This window comes from Branchiostoma floridae, unplaced genomic scaffold, assembly GCF_000003815.2.
Source record: "Branchiostoma floridae strain S238N-H82 unplaced genomic scaffold, Bfl_VNyyK Sc7u5tJ_150, whole genome shotgun sequence".
NCBI lineage: Eukaryota > Metazoa > Chordata > Leptocardii > Amphioxiformes > Branchiostomatidae > Branchiostoma > Branchiostoma floridae.
In genome coordinates this window covers 97,953-109,823 of record NW_023365733.1, presented here as the reverse complement: position 1 = coordinate 109,823, position 11,871 = coordinate 97,953, and the positions used below count along the sequence as shown (strand labels likewise).

The window sequence follows — 11,871 nt, the reverse complement described above, 5'->3', positions numbered from 1 at the left end:
TTTGGCAATGTTATTGGGTCCTGGAACGCTATTATTTATTTTATCTATTATCATACAGCAATCTGTAATCCGAGTTGTCAAAACGGCGGTACTTGCGACAGGCCAGGCATCTGCAGTTGTCGACCTGGCTACTCCCCACCTTATTGTGATCGTAAGTACTTTTATCTAATGCGAATGCTATGTTGAGACTCTGTAGTACGTGCCCCTTTTGTTTACCTGGGTATACGTCCTAACCCTACGCTTAGCGATGATTACTGTGTACGTGCGCAATTGGAATGTCAGAAAAGTCGTTATAATTGTATTAATCGCATTTTTTTTCCTTTTTTTTCTTAACCATCTAAGTAAAAACTATTTATGACGTATTGCGCCAATTCTTGGCGCTCAACTCTGCTAGTGCTGATGTCCTTTCTAAATGTCGGGTCGCATACATTTTGGATTGTAATGTTTTTGGATTATAATGAATTTGCTTCGATAGTGTAGTGCTACTACAATGCTTGTTTATTACTCGACTGACACATTTGCATCAAGGTAAAGAAGGATATATGCTACCCTTACAAAGATTACTATCCTAAAAAAATTGTATCATCAAACGTTTGTTGACCTCTGACATGTACTACAAAAACTCATTCTGCAACTGTTATGTTATAGTCTACTGTGCATGTACGGCTGAATGTTTATTTGAGTATGTGTGTCCTAAAATTTCTTTTTTTTTTTGCACGTAAAGCCAAGTCAATAAATGGATAAAAATTGAGAAATTAAAAAAAGAATTGTTTGTTTCTATATGAAATAAAAGATTCGAACGTTGACATCATGTACAAAGAATATGTGTATATTACTCTGTTTGAACACATTGGTTCCTTACAATTCATACTATTAAGTATGAAAATGTAAGTATGAAATGTGAGTTTTATAGTATGATGTATTTCATACTTTATACTATACAAATTTAAGTTGATAAACTAAATAAAAAATCTGCGCAATCAGAAATGTGTACAACGTTACAATAGCGCTGACCACAGATCGACAGTAATTGTGATGAGCATTGCGGCATTCTCTATGGGATATTTAGACAGGACGTGTGGCAGCCAGAAAGCGTCACGAATATCGACCACAATTTCAAATCGGTACTGTAATTCGTGCAATGAAGATACAAAATTAAGAAATATATTTCATTGATTGCAAATAGAAAAAATGGATGAATGGAAGAACAAAAAATAGAGAACTGTTTGATAAAAATAAAATAAATAGGATATGACAGCATGTACATCATACCAGAAATATTTACCTAAGAATCATCTTTATGCTTCGTTCTTATACTTTGAAATCATTAAATTTTTTGACCATCTTTAAGTTTTTTGATCACTTTGTAATGCAGGAACTTATGCGTGTGAGAGCAGCCCTTGTGAGCAAGGTTCCTGCCTGGAGTACCATACTCACTACCGTTGCTCGTGCGATAATGGTTGGCAAGGAACAACTTGCAATTCACGTAAGTGTGTCAAAGATATTATGATTATAACATTAACATGAACGACATGTTGACAATTTTATTGTCGATTCGTTTTCGAGTGTATTCATTGTGGTCTAACTAATGTAAATGTATATCATATTCAAGGTGTAAACTGTGGGAATCCTGGGCCTATCACCAACGGAACTGTGAGTGGCAGCGGTTACCGGTATGGCGACTATGTGTACTTCAGTTGCAACACGCACTACGTTCTTGTGGGCCAACCTTCAGCACGTTGCCAGGCAAATGGACAATGGTCGGCATCGAAACCACAATGTCTCTGTAAGTATGTATTTAAAGCTTTATGACAAATTTCCGTTCTATCGGAAATTTGACCTTTATAAAGCAAAAACCTACTGTAGCAATTGTCCATTATCTTATGACGCATATTTCATCCGTTCAAATAAGTGTGGGGAACCTGATAAGCTCGTCTCTGGACCAAAAGGTTATACGTTTGAATATAGGTGTTTTTGGTCACCAGAAAAGCAAGTTACTGGAAATGGTTCCAGCTGTTTAAATACCCTGTCACACTACCTTCAGCATTCGGAAATCAATTGTGATATCAAAAATCTTAATAAAAAGAAAAGAATAAAGTTGACATATAATCAGTAATTCTGCAAAAGAACTTCCCCTAATGTTACCACAAGAGTCACAAGTGCATCTTACCAACTGGTTATTATAGTCACGATCTTTTTACCCAAAAAGCGCGTCGGCCCAAACTGACTCGACACACGACACGGTGTGGATGATAAATATGCATGTCAATCCAAAACGTTAAGCAAAACAAAAAGTTTCAAATGGCAATTATGTAAACGGTAGATTTAGCAACCTGAATTTTAAATAGCTGAGAGTAGTACATGTCGTCGCAGTCTTGTTCCCTAAAGGTTCGCTCCCACCGCACTTGTGTCAAGCTTGCATTACTTCGTTCACCGCGTCACTGTTTTGGTATTTTCTCTGATTTTTATAATTGTGTACGTATTGTGTAATACGTAAAAGTATGAGTTAGAGGACGACAAAAAGAAAGAGAATTTGATCTTTATCTCTGAAATTCGTTCAGTATCTTTCGAACCCCGCAGTGACGTAAGCTTGACACAAGTGCGGTGGGAGCAGACCCTCAGTTGATTTACTCTTTTTGTTTTCAATACAGTTGGCAACACTTGTCACAGCAACCCATGTCAAAATGGAGCTACATGCATCAATGGAGTGGAGCAGCATGAATGCGCCTGTATGGAAGGGTGGTCGGGGGAAAGATGTGAAACAGGTACAACTTGTTTCAGAGCTATACGGACATATCTTGCTGCTATATCTTCCACACACGCACTCACACACACACACACACACACGCACACACACACACACACCACACACACACACACACACACACACACACACACACACACACACACACACACCACACACACACCACACACACACACCACACACACACACACACACACACACACACACACACCACACACACACCACACACACCACACACACACCACACACACACACACACACACACACACACACACAAATGTATGTATATATAATCTGCTTATGTTACATACTGCATATTCGCACTCACAAAGCACCATGATAGACAGTATCATGTTAGGCAGCGATTAGATACTAATACACTAGAATCGAATATTCACATCTGCTAAGTGTGTTAACATTGCATGTTGCAATTAACTGATAAATTACTGTAATTAAGATTTAGGTATTATGATTCGATGACTGTTTTCTACATTGTTTAGAAATCTGTCAATAAGTGACGTTAGGAAAGACGAACCAAACAATAACGACTGTACTTTGCTTGCTGCCTTAAGCTGCCCGTAAACAGATATGACCATCAAACAAAGATTCGGTATGTGAAGCTTTTACTTGTGTGCTTAAAATGTGTATTTTGCTTGTTATGGTTCCTCTTTAGACATATCACCGCCGCTTGTCGACTTTTGTCCACCTGACCAAAACATAACGACAGTTGACAACAGAGAAACAGTGAGCTGGCAACTCCCCACCTTTAGTGACTTTAGGAACGACACGTTCCATGTAACATCGAACTATCCCAACAACATCAACACAGAGACCTTTCCATGGGGACAGCACACTATCCAGTATACTGCCACCAAGCCTTCCAACGGTCTAAGGTCTTCTTGTGAGTTTGCAATAAGAGTATATCGTAAGTTCTTTTCCATTGTTTCCATTCTGCGAGTCAGTATAGTTGCGACCTTTCTTTTAGTTTCGTCAGGCTAATGTCACGTGGTAAATGATAACCGAAAACTGTCACAACCCCAATCGGAACCAGCTATTTTCCCACGAGTACTGGTCATACATTTAATGCGCTACTCTAATGTCGTCTCCGCTGGGGAATGATTATTTCGTCTCATTTCATATCTGTTACATAACGCAGTGTTTTGAGTATAGTTACCGTCCGGTGTTATAAAAATCATGAATGCATTATAGTGTTAAACAATAACATGCTATCTTTACCATGGACGACCATTCAGCAGCATTATTTCCGCAATCTAAAGGTGAAGACAAGGATAACAACTTTTAAATTCTCATTAATGCAGGGCATGACATCAATGACATTGGAAAGTAATTTTTAATCTTTCTTTTCTACCCTAGCTCGTCCTTGCCCCGCATTGGACCCCCCAGCCCATGGGGCCCTAGCTTGCAATGGGTGGATCACGCGGCTGGGTCGTATGTGCAAAACCTTCTGTCAACAAGGATGGACTCTACCCAGGGGTCTAGAGGACAAGTTGGATCAGCTGTACGTGTGTGGTGCCCACGGGGCATGGCTCCCTGCAGCTACAATACCGTGTTCAGGTAAGCCATGGCATATCCCTATACTTTGTTACACAACTAAATGTTTATCGAACCCAAATCAGTTCCGGGAACATTCAATCTGATAGTAATTATTTTGTTTGAGGTCACTTGCGTTTTTTTCCCGGTTTCTTAGAAGCCCAGCATCTTAAGGTCTGTTTTTAATATGGGTGCAAGATATACATAACTACTTAAAATCCACAAATATTAACTTTCTTCATCTACAGTAACATGTTGTGAATGTGTAATATGTAAATAAATTGACGGTGACACTATTGATGACGTTGAACATCGAATAGATTTTAGCCATCCCTATCTTTTAGCGCCGAACATGTCCCACATTTTTTCCATTTCCAAGTTTCTATGGATCTCCTATATGTGTTTGGCTGTTTGCCGTTTGGGTGAGGGACGTGGTGGTTGGCACAGGGCCAGGTATAGTCAACCTTGGTTGATAACGAGACAGAAAAGCTAAGAACATTAGAACAGTCATGCGAAGATTGGGAGTGAGTCAGCAGTTACGATAGCCTGGTTCGGAGTCAACTGCTGACTAAGTCTCCCTAACACTAGTAGACCGAGCCGAGAGCCAGTCGACCCAGGCAAACACAGGCAACCTAGCTCCTGAATCGCTGATAACAATGGTCTGGGTAAGGTCGGAAAACCATATTAGGCCCTTTGGAACCAGGACTTAAGCAACCGACCAACGCGAGTAACCAGGAGACACTAGAAATGAGCCCACCTAATTTGTTATCATTAGACCTTTTTTCTGCTGGGGGTCCACAGCAGATTCCACGCTGCCATTTCATTTGTGATAAGAAGGCTTTTATAGCGAGTGGCGTTAAATATTGACATACCGTTCAGCTCACCCCGTATCCTTGTGTCGTTTGTGTTTTTCAGATCGAAGTTCAGAAGTTGACGAGGTCACTGGTAGTACTGGATTCTTCCCCGGCAACTGCACCAGTATTGATGCTATAAATAGTATCAAAACTCAATACCTAGCAGAGTTACGGAATTCATCTTTTTCCACAATTTGTACGTCTTATCATGACTTGTGTTTGAAAGATAATGTAGAGGTCACTTGCGGTGACAACTGACTAAAGTTAAAATGTTTTATATCATACGACATATGGTGTATGTAAAAGGACGAAATACATTGTAAAATTGTGTAATGTTCATGTACCTGTGTCATTCGCATTGGAGTGAAGACTTTGTGCACAACGTAACCTGGCCTGTATGACAGACTGAATTAAAGTTGTAAACAGGAAGTGTGCGGCTCAAGATGTCTTACTGAGGGATGACTGCGTTGTAAAAAGATTTCGGTAACTACAGGGATGAGATCTTTTGTACCCCGGGCATATTTTTAAATGTGCCATATTAACATTTTGCATCGAAAAAAACCCTTTGTTTCAATAAGTTTCATCCAAATTATACATTTTTACCATGTAACAATCGTTTGACAAAAACAAATATCAGAGCGACACGTTATAATCAAGTAGAGAACTAATAGACCAATCAATCACAAAAGATGAAATACCAACAAGAACATAATACAGAAAATCGATACCAGTTTGTATGTGTATACGTAGCTGACTGTGACAAATAATTAAGTCGTAAATATTTAAAAAATCTTATCCAAACACGTAATTATGTTATTTATCGTTATTATAATAGCACCAATATATTGTCGTGTAAGCCGATTGGAAAAAAAATTCACTATTACAGATTTAAGAGCAAAATGCGGGTTCTTTTTTCTTCATGAATTCTGATAATGAGTATTAATCAACCGCACCAAAGCCTGCCAAATATTCTTCATAGTTGAATAACAAATTCTGCTTTGTAATGACAAAAAGAACCATCTGAAATATGTTAATAAGAAAAACAAAATCGGATTTAAATGAGTATACTAGTTGCAAAAAAAAAAAAACGTCCCGGCTGAATGAGGCTTAACAAAGCATCGAAATGGATATTGCAAATATCCATGAACTTGTAGTAATAAGACTCGCTTGCTCTGTAAAAAGCCTATAATAGTGCTCATAGGAGTCTCCATGGTGCATCGCATGATAATGGTATTCGTAAAGTAAATATATTGATTTTGAGCATTTTTAAACTATGTGTCTCAACTTGCTTTTTCTTTAAGGTTAGCATAATTTATAGTTAAAGCAAACACTGATAACAAACTAGAGTTCGGCAACCTCATACCTCCATGAAAATTTAGATCTTTCGTAAATTTCATGCAATTGACTAACACATTGACATAATTTATGCATGGTATTGTTCATCATTGACTAACGTACACATGTCACAATTATAAAATTCCCATTATTAATCATAAAGCAGTTTTGCAATTTTTACATAAATTATGCAAATAGGTTCCTCATTACCATATTTGGTATCTGCATATATTCTACCTATCATAATTAATATGTGTTACATTTATTGAAGTCCAGTTATTGAAAACAATGGAATTATACAATTTCCTAATTAATTATGCAAATTAAGTCCTCATTTGCATAACATGTATATGATTATAAACATCTTTGCCTAAGGTACCCGCATGCCTAATATTTTGCCAATCCATCAATCCATTCTGCAGTTATCCTCTTTAGAATGTCTTGACAAAAACGCCCCTGCAGTTCCGAAATTAAATGTTAGGGGGCTGAAACCTGCCCCACTTTGTCGCGACACTGCAAGCTATCTACCAGCCAAATGTCAAGACCATATCACATCCAGGACAAGAGATACATTGAAAAAACTGCCATGATATAATATCCTCATTAATTATGCAAATGTACTCCTTTTTCGCATAATTAGTATTTAATCTTGTACAACATTGTCTAAGGTACCTACATACCAAAAATCATGAAAATCTGTTGTTCCCTTCTTGAGTTATCCTCGTCAGAAGTTTTTGACAAAAATGCCCCTGCTATCCCCAAACTAGACGCTAGGGGGCCCAAAGTTACGTCATTTTTTCCTGAGCACAAGAGCTATTTAATACTTAAAAATCTTGACCATAGCATGTTCAGAACACCGAGATAGCAAAACCGGAAGTTGCGCTGCAGTACAAAGGTCACACACCAGGGGGCCCAAAATTGACCTTGACTTTCGTCTTCCCAACCCCTACCTACATACCAAATGTCATCGTAGTCCATCAAGAGGTTCTCAAGTTATGATGACCACAAATATGCGGACACACAGACACACACACAAACACACACACAAACACACACACACACAGACACACTCAAAACTATACCTCCATTTTTTCATGGAGGTAACAATATAAATTTAGTTTCTGTTGAATCTCACTCAAGGGTGGGTCAATACGTGACGTGTACTTAGTCTCCCTCGCAGACTAAAAAAACGTCGTCGTCTTTGAAGATGGCGCTAGTTTCCGATTTTCAACATTGACTATCCCTGTATGTGGGAGAAGGAGTTGGCTGGCAGAAGGAGTTACACCACACTCGGATGTCCTCGATTTAAGCCGCACTTCAAAAATGCCCCGATCTGAAAGTCTGCGAAGGAGGCTAATGCGTTTCAAATATAAGTAACATATTAAGTACTTCTTGCATCACACATATTTTGAGACCTTCTATCAGTCCAGAAATGATTAACACAATGGCACGAAAACAAAGGTTCAAGCAAAGTTTGTACACCTGTGTAAAGTTCAAATGTGAAAGTTGGCTTGTTTTATGACGCAATTTAAATGAACGTAACGACCGATATCAGAGCATGTAACTGTTGTTGTATTGTTTTCGATTGAAGTCTACAATGGGGAAGATTTCAGTAGCTTGTTTCATTGTCATCCATTGCCTTTGCTGTCAAGTGTCTGAAAGTGCACTTTTTGACAGCATTTTTCTCAACCCAGGACGACAGCAGGTTAGTTTATTTTGAGTACATTTAAATGCATCGTTTCAATTCTTAGACTATTTTTCTTTATTTTCAATTGATTTATCAGTATAGATTGCTTTATATATATATATAATTACTTCTATTGACAAAATTGGAGGTTTCCGTGTGAGTATACATGTCTACAGGTATGTTCCCTTGATCAGCAATACACGTATATATGTATTGATAACTCATGGGTTGTTATTGCTGTATGTGAATGAGTTGCAAATATAATCCAATACAGCGAGGAACGAACTGTTTCCGTATGATTCTGTTCTCACTTTCCGATCAAGGAGAGCTGGATGTAGGGCTGGGGTGGGGAACTCTCAGGATGATGAAAGAGGAGGGGAGAAACGTCGTGGATGACCTATATGTACTATAAATAACGTTGAGGATCTAGAAAATATCCCCAGAAGGCATCAGTTTTGAATATTTCACAAGAAATTATCTAGTGTAGACATGTATGTTCATTAAATAATACATTACTGTGTTTTGGTGTCTTATATGCTTTAATGGTTGTGTTTATCAATTAGAAGCTGTTGACGACTGTCGATGAAGACAAACAGACTTGTTTCATCGTGCCCAAGCAACCGGTGTGGTCCGGATCCGACACTACGTCGAAGGTAAATATTTTAGTGAATTTATTTCTGAATATATGAATCAAATCTCTTTGGGTAGGATAGACATCCCTCTGGTCCCTGTGGGGCTTTTATTGTATCTTTCTGCTTCAAGTTGGTGTTAACATATTCTTATCTTTGTAATTGCTTTATGAAGTTCAAACTGTGTACACTAGAAATATATTTTCTTATTTACATCTTTTCTTAAGTGCAGATAAAATAAAAGTTTTGATTTTTTTTGCAAAGGAATATACCATTCTTGCATGTGTATATCCTGCAAACGGATTCGTAGTCAATCGGTTAAGAAATCAACATAGTACAACCTAGTTTTTGTCCCTACCTGTCCCAAACTCAAATGTGTATTTTCTACTTAACTAAAGAAGCTCGACATTCAAGATAGCTTTCCTGCTCTTCAAAAAGTCAAGTGTTCTGCATTTAAAAGAATTTAAGTTGTATATATGGAAAGAAATACAGATAAAGAAGCCCTTTGTAACAGCCATAGGCTAGTTGGGCAGCCCTGGCTGTGTGTTCTGAACAGCCAAACCAATAGATAAAGAAAGAGAGAAAGAAAGAAAGAAAGAAAGAAAGAAAGAAAGAAAGAAAGAAAGAAAGGAAGAAAGGAAGAAAGGAAGAAAGAAAGAAAGAAAGAAAGAAAGAAAGAAAGAAAGAAAGGAAGAAAGGAAGAAAGAAAGAAAGAAAGAAAGAAAGAAAGAAAGAAAGAAAGAAATAAAGAAAGAAAGAAAGGAAGAAAGGAAGAAAGAAAGAAAGAAAGAAAGAAACACTAAATATTGCGTCATGCCAATAACCAAACTTTACGAGAGAACGGCCTCCAACTTAGAACCCTAGACGCAAATCAACTTTATCTCAGAACCTGACACCATTGATATGCGTTTCCAGAAAAGATAGTGTCAGAGAAGAATTGGGAACTATGATTGATGCAAAAATGCAGCTGGAACCTAATTAATTTGCTCGAAGATGCCCTTCTTCGTGAGGCACACAATGTTGTTTTATTTGGAGAACAGTATCCGATAACACTTACTGTACATGTAAACAAATATGCAAATAAATCCAAAACTTTTCATACCGTAGAACCGGGAGTGAAAATGACAAGCAACTAAATGTTGACTTACTCATATCTACAGATACCTGTATATGTACTGTAAATGGTTATAGACCTCACGAAAGTCGCTTTACTTTTGTTGTGTCAATAAAGCTTTTCTTTATATATGTACAAAACTGGCATTTCGCTATTAGAAACAATCTCAAACTTTTCTGTCTACCTTAAACAATGATTATAAACAAGACAATTACCCTTCAAACATTAAGGGCCTTGACATACGTAATGCAATCACACACAAAACAAAGAATTTTCTGCCACAAGTTAAGCACAATACCCATTAGATTTAAAAAAAAAATTCTAATGGAGCAGAGGGTTTGTTCATTCTGTCCAGAGCTAATTGACTACGAATTTAACATTTTTATTGCATGTCAAAATATTGTTATACATTATTTACTGTACACAAGGCTACCATCTGACATACCTTAATAAATAGTAAATTCAGATACATTATGACACGAGACAGCCCGAGCCTGCATGTTTAACAGTCCAGAATCCAGACTGTGAACCAATGCTTTAATTTTCAATCATACTAGAGTCTAGTAAAATGGTCGAGTATGCGGATGTTTCATTTTCAATTGTCTTCAAAGAAGAAGTCAAACCCCGTAATAGTTACGTAGACTTAGTACCCTATTCTGTATCGTTTGTACATTCATCCACTTAATATTTCTATGTTAGAATTTAGTTTATGTACATGTACTCAGGCCACATTCATTCATTTCATGTATTTAGTATTATTTTTCTTCTCTTGCAATTAGCCCAATGTGCATGAATTTGAAATAAAACATTATCATATGTTTTCTTGCCTGTTTGTGGATATGTTATTGTGTGCGTGTTGGTGTTTAAGTTCTCATTTATGATAGCTTTATCAAACATTTGATTGAGAACCAGTGCCTAAAGTTTTGTGGATACTAGGCTCTTGTAAAACGTTGGTGTCGACGGTATCTTCACACAAGATTTATTTTAGGGTAGTCCTACCAACAGCATAACTCATCTTTTGCGTCACCTGTACAAGATGAATACGGTTTGGTGTAAATAACATGTAGTGCTATTAATTGGTATAGTTAGGCAACCGATTCGGTTCACATTTGCCGAAATGGATTCTTGGTCCACATTTATCAGTTAGGCAAACCAGTTGGTCAATATCAATATTTTGTCACATGGCGTTAGATAGGTAAAAACTGAAGTTTCTGCTATGTAGTATGGCTTAGATATCAAATTGTATTGCAGTATCGGCAATCGGGTGATTGGTATTTGTTATAATGTTAATGTTCCACCTGTCATAAATAATATATATTACATCCATATATACTAGAATCAAATTCCCGAATCAAGCAACGGTGGCATATGTTATGCAAATCAATATTTTGGTGGCTCATGCAAAGTGATATAACCTCTAAAAAAACGTTCTTTCAAGTCATATTCATTGTTGCCATGACGACGGGCTGATTGATTTTTCCGGCCATTTTCTTAGATTTTGCACCTGGGAAAAACAAACAAGATAAACATTTGTCTATCTAATAAATAACAACTGAACTTTAAAACAGAACAGTTTTGAACACTCTATGGTATTCTAAAGGCGACGTTTATAATTAGAGCTTATAAAATGAAACTTTTGGCCCAACTCTGTAACATTATAAGTGCTGGTATATTTGCTTGTTGTAATAACTAGGGCGCCTGATTGAGTGGCGCTCCTAGCGGCCGGGCCAACAAAGGCAACCATCTAGAGCTTCTTATGCTATGCCTTGGCTATGCATTAGAAAGGTACATTAGAATCTGCCTCATCACAGAATCTCACATGCATGTCCCTGAATTTGTTATATTTCAGCCATACCACAGGTATGGTGAAATATATTGAATTTGTTATATTTCAGCCATACCACAGGTATGGTGAAATATATTGTATTCGTAATGTT

At 37.4% G+C, this 11,871-nt stretch overlaps 1 protein-coding gene across 1 annotated transcript; it reads left to right on the top strand.

The window, feature by feature from the left end:
- The first annotated feature begins 1,381 nt into the window (after positions 1 to 1,381).
- Positions 1,382 to 5,469, top strand: LOC118407938 (sushi, nidogen and EGF-like domain-containing protein 1). Its single transcript, XM_035808514.1, has 6 exons — positions 1,382 to 1,424; positions 1,613 to 1,786; positions 2,652 to 2,765; positions 3,438 to 3,689; positions 4,139 to 4,339; positions 5,231 to 5,469. The coding sequence occupies exons 1-6, from the start codon at positions 1,382 to 1,384 to the stop codon at positions 5,425 to 5,427; spliced, it is 981 nt and encodes a 326-aa protein (XP_035664407.1). The 3' UTR covers positions 5,428 to 5,469.
- Positions 5,470 to 11,871: the final 6,402 nt, after the last annotated feature.